This window comes from Scyliorhinus torazame, chromosome 7, assembly GCF_047496885.1.
Source record: "Scyliorhinus torazame isolate Kashiwa2021f chromosome 7, sScyTor2.1, whole genome shotgun sequence".
Taxonomy (NCBI): Eukaryota; Metazoa; Chordata; class Chondrichthyes; order Carcharhiniformes; family Scyliorhinidae; genus Scyliorhinus; species Scyliorhinus torazame.
In genome coordinates, this window is record NC_092713.1 from 100,367,951 (window position 1) to 100,388,467 (window position 20,517).

General features: G+C 45.2%; 1 protein-coding gene across 2 annotated transcripts in view; it reads right to left on the reverse strand.

Moving 5' to 3' along the window:
* Positions 1 to 20,517, reverse strand: part of pgm1 (phosphoglucomutase 1) — a 130,871-nt gene that overhangs the window by 47,168 nt on the left and 63,186 nt on the right. For both annotated transcript variants that reach the window (XM_072511149.1, XM_072511148.1), the window contains exons 2-4: positions 18,507 to 18,669; positions 14,242 to 14,388; positions 10,781 to 10,906 (exon numbers count right to left, since the gene is read on the reverse strand). In XM_072511149.1, coding sequence (XP_072367250.1) covers positions 10,781 to 10,906; positions 14,242 to 14,388; positions 18,507 to 18,669 — 436 coding nt within the window. The remainder of the gene's footprint in view (positions 1 to 10,780; positions 10,907 to 14,241; positions 14,389 to 18,506; positions 18,670 to 20,517) is intronic.

Genomic DNA, 20,517 nt, shown 5'->3' on the forward strand with positions numbered 1-20,517 from the left:
CCAGATACCTCTTCTCCAGGTGAAGACTTGTACTGAGTATTGTACTAAACGCTGAATGCTCTTCTGTTCAAAGGGCCATTCCTCGGGTATGAGAATTAATTAATGAGCATTGATAGCCTTTTAAAAAATATATATTTTATTACTTTTTCCATTTTTACAAATAACATAACAAACCCTCAAAAAACCGGTATAGTACAGTATAAATGCTTCTGCATACATGAGTACGGAAAAAGACAGGAGGAGAACGGCAGCATAGTTGGTTCTTAGATTTGGTACCTCCAACCATACAACATAAAAAGAACACGGATAAACTAGAAAATAGGGGAGAAGAGGATAAGGCCATGCAAACATGGCAAAATGATGCACAACTTCAGGGCGGCATGGTGGCGCAGTGGTTAGCAGTGCTGCCACACGACACCGAGGACCCGGGTTCGATCCCGGGTCACTGTCCATGTGGAGTTTGCGCATTCTTCCCGTGTCTGCGTGGGTCTCACCCCTACAACCCAAAATGATGTGCAGGGTAGGTGAATTGGCCCCGCTAAATTGCCCCTCAATTGGAAAAAAATAATTGGGTACTTCACATACAGCGAATTCAAAACTGTACCACATACTTATGGAACCTTGTAGGATCAAGTAACACATAGCGGAACCTATAAACTCAAGATAGGAATCCCATACTTTCTAGAATGAAACCGATTTAGAACAGAGTATGCAAGTTAGGAACTCCATTGGGGTACTCTCGATTATAATTTTATGGCAATTCGGAATTGAGGGATACTTATCACTAATCCAGGAGCAAAGAGTGTTCTTTCGTGCTGCAAAGGTTGGGATATTATATAGCCTTTTTTCATTAATGTTAATGATTCACCTATCTGGGAGCCACAGAATTAAGAATAATGGATCAAATTCCAAGAGCTTCTCAAGCTCTTTAAGTACACCAGACCAATAGGATTGAATTTTGACACAGGAACACACAAAGTGTATGTAGTCACCCTCGACTACCTGGCACCTTAGGCATATCGAGGACACAGCTGGATAAACATGTCTTCCAAACACAGTGTGATATGCGGACAGTGTAATATTTTAAACGGAGTCTCCTTCGTTCGATTACAGACTGCATTTTTATTGGCATATTCCCATATATTACCCCAGGTTTCCTCATCAATATTGACTGCAAGGTCTCTTTCCCACGACTGCAGTGTATCAATTATACTCACACAGGCTCTAGACCACAAAGTGTCATAAAACTTGCTGACCAACTGCTTAGGTCCTGCAGTTCTTTCCACTGAGAGACTGAAACGTTAAGATTCAATGTTACCTTATTAAGGACACCCTTTCCTGGCTCGTCATCCACAAAGTCCTTCTCTTTGGTGAATACTGATGCAAAGTACTCATTTAGCATCTCGCCCATTTCCACTGGCTCTGCACATAGATTCCCTCCTCTGTCCTTGTGTGGCCAGCCTTTTCCCTGGCTAGCCTCTTGCTCTTTATATATGTACAAAATGTCTTAGGATTGTAGCCACCTGGGTTGGCCACTTCCCGACTTAAAATGGAGAACCGCAAAGGCTGAAGGGAAATTCAGCCAACACAGGCAAAGACTAGCAAAAACAGAAATCATGTGTATTGAAACCTGTAAGAAACCAGACAGCACTGAAACCAGCAGCCACCTGCATAGTAATGAGCAATTCCAAAGCACAATTGCAACAGTTAAGGTGAATAAAGCCAAGCCAGACTCCTCGGCGGCAGCAGGAGCCAAGACAAAGGAAGGCCAACGGACATTTAGGGACCGCCCAGCGATCAGGGAACAACTCCAGTATTGGAGAAATCGATCCAAGTGATCGGAACGCAGTCCAATCACTTGGAACCAGGTACGGGGTCCGCCCCAAAGGGCTGGAAGCCCCTGGGGACTATAAAGTAAAGCCCCCAAGTTCAAATCGTCCTTCTTGACAGGGTCACTCAGCAACTTGAATCAACCCGTGAGAGTGAACTGTCCAGCGGCCACGCCAACCAAGTAAGTCTCAAGTCAACGCTCGCTACGAGATAGGCGCTCCGAGCTACCAGTTCATACCAGCTTTTGAATCCTGCAGACTCAGGACCTGAACGAAAGGCCATTTGTTCCCCTGACCTGGTGGGTCAATTCCGAAGCTAAGTATAGGCCTGTTAGTGATAGAAAGTAGAGTTTATGCATGAGTAGTGATTTACTGTGTATAATAAATGTGTTTTGATTTGAATCTTATTAATTGGTGTGTTGAGTTATTGATCATTACTTGAACTTGAACCTCGTGGCGGTATCATAAAGATACCTGGCGACTCTAGAGCAAAGGTTAAACAAACAGAGCAAATTACGAATTAAGAGCCAACCAAAAGTTAGCAACAGGATTCTCTTTAATCCTGTTTGCCGAGGACATTTCATGACCCCTTTTAGCCCTCCTAACTCTTTGCTCAAGTTCCTTCCTACTTTCTTTATATTCTTCAAGGGCTTTATCTGTTCTCAGCCTCCAGACTTTCATACTTCGCTTTGGGTTTCTTGTCTGTAAATCCACCCCCCTTATTCTCTGTAAAATAAATGGCAAATACTGGACAGGTATTCCTTTCTATGACTATGAGGTATTTGCTCCCAGATTAAGTAGTATATACCATGTAAACAAAATAAATGAAGGAGTAAAGGATGAATAACACCAATGTGCTTTCCCCCCCCCCCCCCCCCACCCACCCAAAGCCACACATCACCCTGACTTGGAAATATATTGCTGTTCCTTCACTAACGCTAGGTCAAAAGCCTGGGACTCCCTTCCTAACAGCACAGTGGATGTACCTGCACCAATAAATGGTGGATGTACCTGGACAATCAATGCTGGCAGTAGCCAGCGATGCCCACATGAAAGAATTAAAAAAAGTTGGTTAATCCCATTTCAGTTACATAAATAAGGGGCGAAATTCTCCGGTATCGGTGCGATGTCCGACGACTGGTGCCCAAAACGGCGCAAATCAGTCGGGCATCGCGCTGCCCCAAAGGTGCGGAATGCTTCGCATCTTGGGGGGCCGAGCCCCAACCTTAAGGGGCTAGGCCCGCGCCGGACGAATTTCCGCCCCGCCAGCTGGCGGAAAAGGCCTTTGGTGCCCCGCCAGCTGGCGCGGAAATGACATCTCCGGGCGGCGCATGCGCAGGAGCGTCAGCGGCCGCTGACGGCATTCTCGTGCATGCGCAGTGGAGGGAGTCTCTTCCGCCTCCGCCATGGTGGAGGCCGTGGCGAAGGTGGAAGGGAAAGAGTGCCCCCACGGCACAGGCCCGCCCGCGGATCGGTGGGCCCCGATCGCAGGCCAGGCCACCGTGGGGGCACCCCCCCGGGGCCAAATCACCCCCCAGGACCCCGGAGCCCGCCCGCACCGCCTTGTCCCTACGGTAAGGTAGGTAGTTTAATCTACGCCGGCGGGACAGGCATTTTAGCAGCGGGGCTTCGGCCCATCCGGGCTGGAGAATCGCGGGGGGATGCCGCCAACCAGCGTGGCGCGATTCCCACCCCCGCCGAATATCTGGTGCCGGAGAATTCGGCAACAGGCGGGGGCGGGATTCACACCAGCCCCCGGCGATTCTCCGACCCGGCGGGGGGTCGGAGAATCTCGCCCAAGATGTCAAATGCTGACCATGGCTCATTTGGTAAATGCAATGCAGAACGTAAAACTGAGCCAAACAGATCAAGACGTTTTGAGCCTTACTGTTCTGTCTGTGCCGAGTCAGTTGTTCTTAGCTGTGTGGCACTACAATTCTTATAATTCAATGCAGCACTCCTTGCCCAAAAGAACAAAATTCAACCTAGTTTCACATTTCTGATCATTATTCAGTAACCCCTGTTGGAATGAGTCAGAGAAAGAGAGAGACAGTGACGGAGGCACAGATTTTCAACTCTGGGCCATTTGTGCAGAGGCAGATCAGCATGCATTCACAGTGGTTGCCTGGCTTTCTTGTCATTAAAGATTTAATAAAGGTTGGAGAAAGAGTGCCTCCATTTTGAAATACTCTCTCTGATACTTGGCTTCCATTAGTGCCTGCTGCTCTTGTCAAGCTTGTCGACCTCTGATTGGCCCCACAGCACCCCACCCCACTCCCCCGCTTCTACCACCCATTAATTGGCCTCCCTGAGGAAAATCACAGTTGAGGGGCTATAATAATAATCTTTATAAGTGTCACAAGTAGGCTTACATTAACGCATAAAAGTACTGTGAAAATCCCCTAGTTGCCACACTATTTGGGTACACAGCGGGAAAATTCAGAATGCCCAATTCATCCAACAAGCACTTCTTTCGGGAGGAAATCAGAGCACCCGGAGGAAACCCACGCATACACAGGAAGAACGTACAGACTCCGCACAGACAGTGACCCAAGCCGGGAATCAAACCCGGGTCCCTGGCGCTGTGAAGCAACAGTACTAACTGTGCTACAATGCCATCCCAATTTCCTCCTTGGAGCGGGGAGAGCTCGTGACTCTCTGTTCCAAGCTCTGTTTTCAGCCCTCAGAGGGACAATTCAGTCCAGAGACACAGATAGGTCTGTGTCTGATAGGTCTATTGTGCTACCATCACAAATAAATCTTTTTGCCTTGGTCCATTTTGATAATAAATATTGAGCAGAAGGGAACTGGTTACTTTGTACCTGTAACCTCGGAGTGAAACCCACTTTGATTTTTCAGTGCAGATGCAATATTGGAGATGCCATCTTACAAAAATACTTGAGGATCGGGAAAATAAATCTTTAAAATTTATTTTATCACTTTACATTAAGCTGCAACAGAACAAGGGGACACAAATTCAAACTAGTCAAAGATAAATTTGGGACTGATATCAGGCAATGTTTCACATAATCCCTAGAATGGACTCTTAGATATGGAGCAGTTAAGCACTCTGGATCGAATTGGGTGTTACAATGAGGAAGTTTAGGGTCGTCCTCGAAAGGCTGAGTGGCCTTAATTATTGTAATTATTCTGCAATCTTAAATCAGTCGGAGAGAAAAGCAGCTCACATGTTAGTTGAGAGCTTTAAACCTCCAGTTTCTGCCCTTGAACTGCTGTGCCTGAGCTGCCCTCGAATGTGCCTGAAGTCATGTTGCTTTCAGGTGGCTTTTAATTATCCAGGGCACCTGCCTGAAACAGGTGATATTCTCCCTAAATATATAAATATACATCCAGCTGGAGAATAATGAATATAAAATTCAGGTGGAAATGGGCAGAACTGAACTTTTTCCGCCCAGCATTTACTACCAGTTACTGAGCCGTGTAATCAGCGACCTATAAAGGAACTGCTGAAGACCACTCAAAAAAATATGACAATTTTAATATTTATTTCTGCGGGCCTAAGAGAAGCAGAATTATCTCCTGAAACAACAAAACTCACCTGTTTGCTACCCCTGTTGGCCCACTGCCTGTCATATTGCCTCCCCGCTGCACCCCTACTTGCCAACCAGCTCAACATCAGAGGTGCCATTTCCCACCCTCCCTATGCAGTGAGCTACAGCAGGGTCCCCATTTGGCACTTGCCAACTGCATTTAAAATGAGCCCCGAAGCCAAATACAGCTGTCTTCAGCATGCAGAGCCATCACTTTACAATTGTTAAAACTTAGCAAATTTCTTAGTCAATGATTTTCAAATGGGGTGGAAGCAAAGAAAGAGAGAAAGTTGGAAAAATAAATTAGAGTTAGAAATAAAATTTTATATTAAAAATACAATGCAGGTTTTTTTTTAGGAATTAGTCAAGATTTTATCACCGAAACTAGAAGAACGCAGCGTTCTTAAACTGAAGACACATGTAATTTGCAGTGTTTCACCAATCCTGTTCATTCTTCAGTGGATCAGGGATATTTGTCATCACCTTTACAGCAGTAATATTCCCATTCAGCATTCTTCACACATTTAGCAGCACTTAATAACATGACACCCACTTTGCAGCAGCTGTCATCAGTTAATATTGCAATGGTCTTGAAAGAGCTGAATGGGCAGTTTGGGAATCAGAAATGGGAAGGGCATGTTCACAGTCAGCAACTCCATCTTGATGAAGGATCCACTGATCCATTGGTATAGAGCTTTTATACGAGAACTGACTGCACCATAGAAATGATGAACCACTGCCTCACATTACTGACAGTTACTGGACACCGCTCATGAATGTCTTGTCAGCATATATTTTATCTTGCATGAAGATTTTCATTTAAAAATGTATTTTCTATTTTAAACTCTTTCAATAATTATTTTTGAGAGATTGTATGGATGGAAATGTATCTTGAATTTCTGGGCCTATTGAATATGGAACAGTTTGGTAAATTGGTGTAATTTAACAGTCAGTTTAGACACTGAGGACCGCTACTAATATTCAGCACAACACCCAGTTGTGAAGGGCTTAAAACATACAAACCCGCAACGGCCCTGATGCAGCACATGTGGAATACTCACCTTAGTGAGAGGGGCGAGATAATGCATTCACGTTATGCATTGGTACCCATTTTTTGGGCACTAGAGGTGCTGTTAAAGCTCCGAACTGTCATCCATGGAATATGCACAGACCAGTGGGGTGAGTTGTGTGGATGCCTATATTGGTAAAGGCATGTGCATGCAATTAAGGTCCTACAATCATGTAGGCCAGGTAGATCATGACATCAAACAGCATGCAATAGTGATTTGACACCTGTGGTACCATTTTGGAGAACAGTTCTCTATCTAATGCTCCCTGTTAGCCTTACACAGTTGATCACAATTTCAAAAAAAGGTGGAATCCCTTCCTAGCAGTGACCCATCAGCGCTATTTTAAAGGATATCAACTATCTGTGGGTTAGTTCCTAGTTGATTTCTTCTGGCAGTTCTAGGACCTGCAAATGTTTCTACAGTTGTATATGCAGTGAATCATTCAGGTTAATGCTCAAAATCTTGACAGCATCAGATAGCAGTTTGCAGATAGCTGCATTTGAACTACCACGATAAACCAAAGGGTAGCTACTGGTTGACACGTGCTATCGATTGATAACATGGCTCATGACTGTCGTTCACAACTCATGCACATGGGAGGCATATCTGGTGCAGTAGTCCAACTGCAGCACATGTGACACCCACCTCCTACAGTATATGGGCAGCATGCAAACAATGCTAGTCATGCTGCTGTATAAAATGTGAATGGAGAAGAGCACTATCATACTGAACTGACTGTCTGCATGTTTCTGGAAGAGCCTTGTAGGACTAAACAAAGCAGATGTCAAGATTCACAGTGGTGTGCAACCTTACCATCATTAGCGGCTATATCTTGCCATCAGCCAAATGGTGCGCAGCTAAGAAGCAGACACATCAGTAGAAGGAAGAGAAGGGAACAGACAACAAAAAGGCCCCTTTCTGCCCAGATAGAACTACACTGATGTTAAAAGCGAGATTATCCCAGAACCCAGAAGGGTAACTTGAAACACAGTTGTTGATGGTGTATATTTTCAGTTTGGTATACTGAGAAAAATGTCACCCAGGGAGGAAATAGTCCAGTCGTTGTGTGAACAATTAATAAATTAACTTAACTAAAAACACATGACAAGAAGGACTAAACAACACTTAAGTATATTGATGGTTATATACACAAGGTATTACAGGAAATCACCCCTTGGTTCTAACTACCTAGGTTCCCAGAACTCTGAAACTCCCCTTTGTTCCCAAACAACATACAAGATTACATAACTTTTATGAGCTAAACCAGCAAATAATTACCACGCACAGGTTATGTGGCCACATTTGAGAAACGTTTTGCGTTTCAGCAAAGTCGAAATCTGCTCGGTTCCAGTTTTGATCTTAACGTGTTTAGCAATAACTTGTTTTATGGGAGACTGTTTCTGCAGCTGGGCATGGCTGATTGTAGCTGCTTCTATGTCCGTCTCTCCATTTCCCCAGTCATTGTGCTATGGATATACCATTCTTTCCCCTTGATGTTATCAATCCTGTGGAGTCGGCTTTTGATATCTGTGTCAATTTTGTTCTCTCTCCACTTTGAAGTGACCTTTTCTGTATCCCCATTAATTTCCTCTAGTCATCTAGGTAAACACTTGATTTTCTCACTGCTATTCTAATTTGCATCTCAACATCTCTTCCGACATCTCGTTGTTTCATTTTTTAAAATCCTAATTCCATTTTTTAATCTAAATTCTTTTTCCAATTCTTAACAATACCCCAAACCATGATTACTCTATGCAAGTCCTTTATAATTTCAATCAACTCTATCAAATCTCTGCTCCAAGAAGACCAACCCATCTATTTAAATCTGGAAAATTATTCCTGCCTGATTGAGAATAACTGGCAAAAACACATCAGAATAATTAATTTCCTCCTGCACAAGGCTAAGCCTAATGCAGCTCAAAGTGGTGCACAGAGCACACCTGACCAGAACCCAAATGAGCAGGTTCTTCCCGGAGGTGGAGGACAAATGTGAGCGGTGCCAGAGGGGCCCGGCCAACCACACCCACATGTTTTGGGCATGCCCCAAGCTTGCTGTGTTCTGGACATCCTTCTCTGAGGCAAAGTCCAAGGTTGTGGGGGGTGAAGCCATGCCCAATAGTGGCAAGCTTTGGGGTATCGGAGCAGCCAGAGTTACACATGGGGAAGGGGGCCAACGCCCTCGCTTTTGCTTCCCTAATCGCACGCCAGATAATCCTGCTCGGCTGGCGATCGGCAGCACCACCTACAGCTGAAGACTGGCTCGCTGACCTCTCGGAGAAGATTAAGTACACCACCCGAGAGTCAGAGGAAGGCTGCCTGGATACTTGGGGGCAGTTTGTCGGTCTGTTCCAAAACCTGTTCGAGGCCAGCAACGAGGAGTAACCTAATAAGAATTTTTAAAAAACACCAAGATAGATGAGGCACTAAAAGACTGCGCAACCCGGGGGGGGGGGGGGGAAGGAAGATGGGGAAGCCACGAGAGATGAGGGAGGTGGGGGGGGAACAACGGGGAAAGGGGAGGAACTATGGACCAATCCAGAGGGCAACAAAATGCACGTAGGGTCAGTTAAATGAATGACAAACTAAACCTCTCTGTATAATACAGGAAATTAGCGCGGGCGAGAAAAATGTGATGTATATATATATATACAACTGTTTATAAATATGGTAAATGCCAATAGAAAGATTTTTTAAAAAAAGAATAATTAATTCCCAAAGCAAGGGCATTCTGCATCACATGGTGCTATCAGTCACATGAGATCCACAAGGATCACATCCTTTTTCAATTCTAAATGCAAATGGTTTCTGTAATAGCCTCAGCATTTTGCCATTTCACCTTTCAATAGGCAACATTCTGTGTAACATAATGCTGAATACAGAATGCAATGTAAAGTGAAGAGGGATCAGAAATTTTAAAATTGAAATTTCCCTGAGGAAATTGAGCCGTATTCTTCCTGACTCGGAAATCATGAGCGGGATTCTCCGACCCCCGCCGGGTCGGAGAATCGGCGGGGGCTGGCGTGAATCCCGCCCCCGCCAGTTGCCGAATTCTCCGGCACCGGATATTCGGCGGGGGTGGGAATCGCGCCGCGCCAGTTGGCGGCCCCCACCCCCCCCCGGCGATTCTCCGGCCCGCGATGGGCCGAAGTCCCGCTGCTGGAATGCCTGCCCCGCCGGCGAGAATCAAACCATCTCTCTTACCGGCGGGACAAGGCGACGCGGACGGGCTCTGGGGTCCTTGGGGGGGGCGCGGGGCGATCTGCCCCCCCCCCCCGATCCGCGGGCGGGCCTGTGCCGTGGGGGCACTCTTTTCCTTCCGCCTTCGCCTTGGTCTCCACTATGGCGGAGGCGGAAGAGACCCCCCCCCACTGCGCATGCGCGGGGATGCCGTGAGCGGCCGCTGACGCCCCCGCGCATGCGCCGCACAGCAAAGTCAGTTTCGCGCCAGCTGGCGGGGTAAGGCCTCTCCCGCCAGCGGGGCGGAAATCAGTCCTGCGCGGGCCTAGCACCTCAAGGTTAGGGCTCGGCCCCTCAAGATGCGGAGGATTCCGCACCTTTGGGGCGGCGCGATGCCGGACTGATTTGCGCCGTTTATGGCGCCGGTCGGCGGACATCGCGCCGATTGCGGAGAATCCCGCCCCATGTTCACCATTTACAAGATACAATGCAATACTCTCCACTTGCACAGATGAGTGCAGCTCCAGCAACACACAAGAAGCTCAACACCATCCAGGGCAAAGCAGCTTGCCTGAATGGAACCCCACCCACTAACTTCAACATTCACTCTTTTTAGTTTGAACTTTCTGCCAAATAAAGGGCACTATTTTCATAACAAGTGATTGACAAGGCATTTTTATGGGTTTGCAAAGAATTGAATAACTAAAGTGCATTATCACACATTTGATTTTAATTTACATAAATTGTGGCTCAGCTAGCTTATCTCATCCGCTTAAAAAAGTTTGCCAAACATCTTCCCAGGAAGAAGATACATCTTTTTTTTCCTGTTTTTAAATAAATTTAGAGTACCCAATTCAATTTTTTCCTATTAAGAGCAATTTTAGTGAGGCCAATCCACCTACCTGCACATCTTTGGCTTGTGGGGGCAAAACCCACGCAAACACGGGGAAAATGTGCAAACTCCACACAGACAGTGACCCAGAGCCGAGATCGAACCTGGGACCTTGTCGCCATGAGGCAGCAATACTAACAACTGCACCACCGTGCTGCCCTAAGAAGATGCATCTTTAATATTTCGTTTTTATTTTAAAAAGTCTTCTGTCAGAATATAAACATATGTTAACACCACTAGTTGCCAATCTACAGTTCATACCTCCGTGCATGGCATCCAATCTGACCTTCAACTGATTTGGACCAGAAAGTAGTTCCTTCAAGGCACTAAAATCGAAGATGCTCCGGAGCATGCAAGTGTAGGCCTCCACTGAATCCACAATCTCCACTGGAAAATAATTACACAATGTTTATAGGTACAGAGTTGGCATTCAATTTGGATGGAGTTAACTGCTCAAACATCAGAAACTCATAAATCAGCCAAATTGAAACTAATACTTTAAGCCAAAAATCAGTAAGCTCTGCAAAAGTTGCATTAAACAGAAAAGTACAGGAATCTGCCCTGAACGTCCAAAGGAAAATATTGGGGTGAAGACTTAACGAACCAGTCAATGGTTAAAATACACTATGGGCGCTATTCCCCCCCCCCCCCCACACCGGGTGGGAGAATCGCCGGGGCACAGCGCGAATCGCGCCACGCCACCCCGACCGCGATTCTCCCACCCCCCCGGAAATCAGCGGCGCGCGATTTGCACCGGGCCACTCGGAGAACCGGCGAGCAGCAATTCTCCGGCCCGGATGGGCCGAGCGTCCGCTACGACACAACAGGTTCCCGCTGGCGCCGTCCACCCCTGATCGCTGCCGGCGGGAACTCTGTGGGAATGCTGGGGGGAGGGCCGCCTGTTTGGGGGGGGGGGGGGGGGGGGGACCTCCTTCATCGGAGTGGCCTCCGATTGGGTCTGGCCTGCGATCAGGGCCCACCAATTGGGGGCCGGCGTCTCTCTCTCTCTCCCCCCCCCCCCCCCCCCCCCGCCCCCCCCCCAGGCCTACCTCCTTCCGCGCGTGGCCCCAGAACACCGGCTCTATGTTGGTGAGGGGCCGGCGTGCGCAAGACGTTCCCCGTGCATGCGCAGGATTGGGCTGCCCCAACTGCGCATGCGCGGGTTGGCGCGGCGCCAGGACGCTGGTGTGGCGTGAACCGCTCCAGCGCCGTGCTGGCTCCCTATGGGGGCCAGAATAGTTCGTGTCCAGGCCCTGTTCGCGCCGTCGTGAAATGCGACGGGGTCCACGACGGCACAAACACTTGGCCTCAATATCGGAGAATCGCTCCCTATAAAGATGGACAAGTTGATATTATGCATCAGAGGACTGAGTTAGAAGAAAAACTTCGGAAAAAATTGACCCGCTTCATTTATGTAATTAGGTGAATTGGATGATTCAGAACGGAAAAAGATGATTCAATAACAGTGAAATTCAAGTTCATGATTGATGTGCAGATAGCAGTTTTGTACATAATTGAGATTAATACCTGAAATGTTCCCATGTAATGTAATGGAGGCAAAAATCCTTGAATTATCCAGGACACAATTAGGTGCAGTTATTGCACATGGGGAGGAGGAAAATGACAAAATAAATCATAGGTTCGTATGGAAAGATAAGTTAATTTGGTGAATGACCTGCCTCACATGCATGGAATTAAATCTAATGAAATTCATTTTACCTTCAGCACGAGGAGTGGCTTTCCTCAGACAGGGCTGGATTCAAACATATTTCCTGCAGATTGAAGGGTGGTGTGTACCCTACTGTCAGACTCAGTCTCCCACAGTGCTTCTTTGAGGAGCTGTATGAGTGCATCATGGATTCTTTGTTGCCTTTTGACTGTGCTGAACTGACAAATGGTGCACTTTTAGTGTGGCTTTAGAGCTTTATCGATTTCTCCACCCAAGGTGGAGCATCTCGGCTACCTTGAGATATTCTATTTCATGTACCAACGAAGATGAGAACAAATTTACCTCACTGGTGGAAAATCAGATTCGATTTATATCACAGAACAACCATTAAAAGTACTTCTGTAATTCCATAGATGCAAAATAATTCTAAACTTTGTAGACTGGATAGTGATCTTGCCAGTCTACATTGTGCACCTCCTCCGATCAACTAGTTCCTTTTTCTTCAATGCCTACTTTTGTTGATTTTATAAAAACATCTCTATACAAATAATCAATGAAAGCTACATATATCACTGGATTGGTGCACCTACTGAGCTCAATGGGTGGGATTTTCCATGCGTCCTACTGAGTATTTTGCGGTGGCAGAGGCAACCTGCCATTGGCCAGCAACAGGGTCTTATGGTGGCTCGCCATTGGCCAGTGGCTGGATCATATTGTCCCGCCACTGTCAACTAGATTTCCCGTTGTTCGCCGGTAGGACAGATATGGCTGGAAAATTCCGGCTAATTACTGATTTTAAGTTGTAGACATTAACCCGGAGTTGATCCAGTAATTTGGTTATTCCAAATGAATATACCAAAGCTTTTGGTGGCTAGATAATTTACCTGGATCTTTCAAATCTAAACGATGTGACCGCAAAATTAAATACCTTATAATGGCGAGGAAGGAGAGTAAGTGAGGAGAGTGGTGCCAAGTTATCTAAAGACAATATGTTTTAAAATGTAGAGAATATTTACAAATGTACTCTAAGCTTTAATAAAATATAATACATCTTGGTTCTCCAAATGTGAACTAAAACACAAAAATCAAAGGTGTTACTAATCAAGAGGGTAAAATAAATATTATTTATTCTTTAATAAAACAACTTTTTATGGAATAAACTCAAATATGTTCTGGGCTAGCAAGTTAATCCAGACCAAGAATTTTTAGCAACAAAATGCTGTTAGCTCCATTAAACCTCTGGCTTTTGATAGATTTCAACTCCATCAACCTAACTTCTTATCAGATTCCTCAATTCCTCCTTTCCAACACTTTGTTAAAAATGGTTTTAGAGCGCCATCTTTTAAAGAACATTAATCATGGTAGCCTGGCAAATCCTCCATTTCTGGATCTTTATTTTCACCTCAAAAATAGCAGGTTATAGCTATGCTGACAGCTAAATGTGCCATCCCATAAGTACTAAAGCTTGAAAGATCAAAGTTTCACTTCCAGTTTGCAAGGAGTTAGCTGATCACAGGTATGATGCCACATTCAGCCAGTTTTCCTTGGACAAGGGAGTGGGAAAAAAAATAAATGTTCCAATTATTATCCAGGAATCCTTGCTGGGAAATGCGCATGTGATCATCAGGTGTGAATACGATCAGCTTGGTTCTGATGCTTTCTATGGTCGAATTATCTGTCCACACTCACGAAGGTAATGTATGAGAAATGGTTGAGATACTGATCAATCATGCACTCTAGAGTCTAAATGAATTGCACTTTCAAGAGAAAAAGAAGGAAAATTCAAACAGTGTACATCCAATGCAATGTTTTGCAGTTCAGAACTGCACTGCAGCGAATCACCAAGAGAATTACAACTGAGCCTACTATTACGTGTGTTTTACTGACGAGCTAAGAGCAGTATTAACATGCCCAAGAGGCAAGACACTGAGCTTACAGTGGAAAACTGAACAAGGAATGAGGAGACTTAATGAAAAAACACTCAAAAAGATATTATGCAAAAACTTATTTTATTTTAGGTCAGTGATTTGAAATGGTGAAAGCAGTTAGTTACCTGTGAATGGTTTGAATTTGTTTTCTAAGTCAAACTGCTGTTTTCCAATTGTAGTTAGATCAACTTTCAGATCTGGACAGATAGCATATTCTTCAATTGTTTTGCTGAGCTGAAAAATCTTCTCTGTGACAGCCTCAGGTGCCGGACCTACAAAAGACAAGACATACCCATGATACTGTACAAAGCAATTCCAGCCCCCCATAACCCTGAGTCGCAACATAGGTGAATGAACACATAATTCTTGTAAACGTGTCGCGATTTTGGCTCTAGACTGCTCCAATGAGTTACAGGCACCAGATTTATAAGTAAAACATTTAAAAACTTTATTTATAACAAGAAAAAAGACTAATATGTAATGATAAAAATGGAACAATGGTCTGCTAATCTAACTATTCCCCAAATCCCGTCCTAACCCCCACCCAGACATACACAGGACAGACACACAGTGGAGGGAGAGGGGGGTGGGAGGTTAAAAAAAAAACCAGGGATTAAGAGGTTTGGTTCTTGGCTGTTGACATAGCGGTCTTTGTAGCCAGCGATCTCCGAATGATGTCTTGAGCCAGAACCTGCAGGCTGTAGAATGTTCTCTAAATCGCCAGGCAGAGAGAAAGAGAGAGAGAGAGAGAAAGAAAGAGTTTAAAGCTGCCTCATACTTGGATCTCTTCACAGAACCCAGGACCCGCTTTTCTTCCGGAAGGTCTGAATGGCTCCACCAATCGCAAGCAAGAACAGGAGATGCCCCAGAATTTCAGACACATTGATTGGCTGTTTCCCAAATCCATCAAACTAACATCATGAGCTCTGCCACAGAGTATCATGGGGAAGTCCTAGGCTAGTTCAAATGGCAGTTTGCAGCAGGGTGGCAGTGGGGGTTCAGTTAAAAACTAAAAGTCTGCGATATTTTCCCATAGCAGTGTTCACCGTAGGTCTCCCAAGTCCAGAATATGCTACCGTCTGCAGCATAGCATTCAACACTTTTGCTCTCCTCTCAGAATTTTCCTTCCAAACCCCCACAAGTCCCACGGGTTTTTCCTGCAAATTCCAACATGCTGACTGAACGTGTCCCACCTTATTAAACCTGGGCTTCCAATTCTCATTTCCACCTCTGGTACCTTCCTTTTAGGTCTGAGGAAATGATCTTGGGAGCATTTCCAGCTATCCATTCATTACCTTAGCTACCTGCCTACCTCTCAATCTCCACTTCCTATCCTGTTCAGAATTATGGGGGTGATGGAACAAATGTTTAAATTTATGGATTAGCACATAATCGTCAGCCATATTTGCTGCTTGCTTAGCAGTTTGGACCCTCCCGTCTTCAACATAGTTTCTTATTCTCAAAGGTAAGGAGTTCTTAGCCTCCTCTAAGAGAACGACCTCTCTCAGAACCTCTTAGGTAGTCCCAACTCCCAATTCCCGTACCCATCAATTAAAATTGTTCTGCTTACCCCTTTCAAATCCTGCATAAGTCTGTCCCAGCTGTCTCCTTAAATCCCAGAATTACTGCCTATATGTTTTGGGAACGAGAACGAGTTTGTATGCATCCAGAATAGCCTTTTTGACCTTGTCATAATCCCTAGATTCCTGCTTTGATAAGGCTACATACACTTGCTGTGCTCGCCCTGGCAACTTACTCTGCAAGGGTAATGTCTACTTCTCTCTTGGCCATTCCAATTCGGTTGCTATTTTCTCAAAAAGCCCTAAAGAACATTTCTACTTTCTTCCCTTGAAATTTTGGGCGAGCCTGTATAAATGTAATCATAGTTCCGTTCGAGAACTAGGCTTCCCGCTATGTTCTGGCAGCCTCTCACCCATTTCCAGTTCTATAATTTTAAAACCAGCCAGCAGAGCAGGCATTAAAAGGATGCAAGGATTAGACAACTTCTTTACATAACATTGTTAGCTGGTTGAATAAGTCACCTGGAGTACCTTTACCTAAAAGAGATCCTAACACTGCAAAAAAAAAAAATGTTCTTATGGTGGCCCCTCCCCAGCAAGGAATATTTTCTACATTTTTGTTTAAACTGTAGCTTCTTGAGTGTTTCTGGAACTTTGCTCATCGAGGTAAGTGGAGGGTTTCCACTGCACTCCTTTTAGAGGGTGGACAGGCTTGGTGGAGTCAGAAGGTGATTTATTTGCTGAATTCCCAGCCTCTGACTTGTTCTTGTCGGCACAGTATTGATGTGGCTGATCCAGTTCAGTTTCTGGTCAACGGTAACCCCCAGGATGTTGATATTGGAGGATTAAACAATGATAATGCGAATGAATGTCAAGATTTGATGGTTAAATTCTCTCGTTCGGAGATGGGAATTGCCTGACTGGTATAGTGCAAATGTTACTTGCCATTTATCAGACCAAACCTGAATATGATCCAGGTCCTGCTGCATATGGAAATGGACTGCTTGAGTATCTGAGGGATACCAAATGGTACTGAACATGGTTGCAGAGTGAATATCCCCACTTCTGACCTTATGAGGGAGGAAAAGTCATCGAAGAAACAGAAGATTGTTCCTAGGAGACTATTCTGAGGAACTCCTGCAGCAATGTCCTGGGATCGAGACGACTGATCTCTAACAGCCACAACGATCTTCCTTTTTGCTAGGTATGATTCCAATCAATGGAAAGTTTCCTCTCTATTCCACTGACTTCACTTTTGCTAGGGCTCCATGATGCCACACATGGTCATATACAGCCTTGATATCAAGGGCAGTTACTGACATTTCACCTCTTGAGTTCAGCTCTTTGTGCGTGCTTTGGACCACGGCCTAGATTGATTTCTCAAGGCCACAGTGGGACTTCAACCTTTGGATTCAGAGGCAAAAATGATACAAACGGAGCCAAGCCAAAAAACGTAGAATTTAGCATCCAATTAAAGTAGATAGTTCTGCCGTGAAGCTGCAACAGGCACAAATTAACCAAAGAGTCTCCTCCTGTATTGAAAGTTAAATTATGATGTGTGCCAATTCCATCAATATTAATACAGAGTGTTACATTATGGATTGTTAGAGAAACCACTGAAACAATTATCTCAGATATGAAAATAAATGGGACCTTCAGACACAATTAAAATATAAAACCAATCTGAAGGAATACTGTCAGTAATTAAAAATGAATCAAATATTAACAAAGACCACAAAAATCAAGCTATTTTGTGGTTACATGTAATTTCTTATTTACTCAGAAGTACAGTGGTTGTAGCAGCTCTGTCATATGAAATATTTCCAAATTGATGCCAATCTATCATAATTCCAGGTGCCCACATATGGCCTAAACTGGGACAGGATGGAGACTACACTAGACTTATGTGATGCAGAAATGCGTTTATACTGTAAACTTCAGAGCAAATGAAAAATGCTGAATACAACTTTGCCACTTTTAGCACATGCATCGAAGTCCAGTGTTTGGACCTTTATGGATTAAAAAACAAGGATGTGGAACAAATTAGATAGTTCTTTCAATGGCAGCACAAGCTTGATGGGCTGAATTATCTCCTTCTGTGCTGTACTATTCTTTGATAAAACAGAAAAGGAGGAGATTTGGAAGAAGTGAAAATCTTGAAGAACATCTACTTTACAAAAAGAGTTCTTTGCTTTGCCTAATGCAGCCCTGGTGTATCTAATCTCTGACGTGCTCAGATGTTACATTAAGGTGGTGTTAAGGAGCTGAGCGAGGGCAGAATCCTACCTGTACTGATACCTCAGAATCTCAGTGATCAAGTTGGGATCATCATCCAGGTTTGGGAAGGAGGCCAATGCCTCTCAATCGAAAAGTAACCCATTAGAAGCAACTTCTGTAAACTATTCAAATGTTCTTTCTTCGCCAGAAAGAGGAAATAGTGGATCACAAGACTACAAATAGATTTATAAAAGGGCTACTGTTCTTCGGGAAGAGAGTCATTTCTAATTAATAATTTATCCGACCATTTTTTTGAGTAAGTATTTTCCTCCTGCGTCACCCTCTCTGACTCTCATTCCATTTTCGACAAACCATCCTCCAAAATGTCATTCAATTTTCACAAATTCAAAGGCTCATTGAAACTCTACCCAGCAGGTGTTATTGCATCTTAGCCTATTTTCCTGGAATGTTGCATCACTGCAAATAAGGAAAACAGCTGGAAGTGAGCAGGGATCAATGAACATTTCCATTTCGGTCTAAAATGTAGCCACTACTTCTGAACTATTCCTTCAAAAAAAAGATCCACGCAGCATTGGCTTGGAAAATCGGAGTTAATCGACAACCATTTCAACAACTGTTTTTGAATTACCCACCTCCACTGGAAATATTGTACTTGATCCCAAAATCTCCATCAGGTCCACCAGGATTGTGACTTGCTGTCAGAATAATTCCTCCAATTGCTTTGATTTTTCTGATAATGCAGGATACAGCTGGAGTCGAGAGAATTCCATTTTGTCCAATTACTAAGCGTCCAATCTGTTAAAAGGATGTTGAATATCTTGAGAGTGGCATTATTAATTTAAAAAACTCTTCAACCCTGCTTTGTTTAAATTGAAATTTATCCTTGCAAAAGTTGAAAAAAGCCAGTACTGAGGAATAAAACACTTTTCTTATCCAACATCAGCATCATAGCATTAGCGCAAGTGAATTTGCCTCCTGTGCTGCACCAACGACATGGCTCAGCTCCAATCTCAGAACACCCTGGCTACACCAGGATGGCATTTCCAGAACCCACACCCTCAGTGATCTTTCTTAGGATTGCAAATTTTTTGAAAATTATGGGCTGCTTTATTTCATATATCTGTGCCTACTAAGATTACACCAAACTCTTACAGTCAGCGTCAGTAAAATAATGACAACCTTCAAGCCATCAGCAAGTCTACAATACAGTATGTACCTCATTCATTTGTATTCATTGATGAAAACTTTAACGGCAACTTCTTAAAGAGTGCTGCAATTAGTGAAATGAAAGAATGTTTCACGGAATTTGTCTATGTTAAAAAGAAATACACTTGAAAACTGATTTAACAAAAAAGAATAATGACTTACTTTTTTGATAAAAGCGTTTTAAAAGGATTTTATACATCATTAGTGGATCTTTTTGGCAAAAGTTATGGGCTGGATTCTCCGCTAGCGGGATCCTCCGTTTCGCCAGCCGCGCACACACGCCTGTGAATTTCTCCGACAAGGTGAGGGAAACCCCATTGGCCGGCTGCCGGGATGGAGAATCCCGCTGCTGGCAGGGGCAGGCCGCACCAGAAAACGGGTGCAGCAGGACAGAGGATCCCGCCCATGCACTTTCATCCTCTGTAATAAAATACTTTATCTGGGCCACTCATTTATAGTGATTAAATTTGTCCAATTTTTATTGGGACACTTCAAAAGTAACTTGTTGTCTGCGAATAACTTGAGATGGCAGAGACAAATTTCTTCTTCCTTCCTAGAAGATTCAGGGGACTATAAACTGGAACAGAGGGCCTCTGCAAGCTTGCAGTGAAAAAGGTGGCCACAGAGCTTTTGTTGGGTATAAGTCACGAATAAAGAGAAAAGACATAAGCGGGATTCTCTGGCCACGTCCTCCCGGCATCCGGAGAATCCCTCCCGAGATCAATGGATTTCTCCATTTCTCGCCTGTGATGTTCTTGCGGGGTGGAGGAATTCATCCTATAAGATGGGGGGCGGAATTCTCCGGAAACAGCGCGATGTCCGCCGACTGGCGCCCAAAACGGCACCAATCAGACGGGCATCACGCAGCCCCAAAGGAGCGGAATGCTCCGCATCTTTGGGGGCCGAGCCCCAACATTGAGGGGCTAGGCCGACGCCGGAGGAATTTCCACCCCGCCAGCTGGCAGAAACGGCCTTTGGTGCCCCGCCAGCTGGCGTGGAAATGACATCGCCGGGCGGCGCATGCGCGGGAGCGTCAGTGGCCGCTGACAGTTTCCCACGCATGCGCAGTGGAGGGAGTCTCTTCCAACTCCGCCATGGTGGAGACCGTGGCGGAGGCGGAAGGGAAAGAGTGTCCTCACGGCACAGGCCCGCCCGCGGATCGGTGGGCCCCGATCGCGGGCCAGGCCACCGTGGGGGCACCCCCCGGGGCCATATCGGCCCGCGCACCCCCCAGGACCCTGGAGCCCGCCCGCGCCGCCTTGTCCCACCGGTAAGGTAGGTGGTTTAATTTACGCCGGCGGGACAGGCAATTTATCGGCGGGACTTCGGCCCATCCGGGCCGGAGAATCGAGCGGGGGGGGCCCGCCAACCGGCGCAGCGCAATTCCCGCCCCGCCGAATATCCGGTGCCGGAGACTTCGGCAACCGGCGGGGGCGG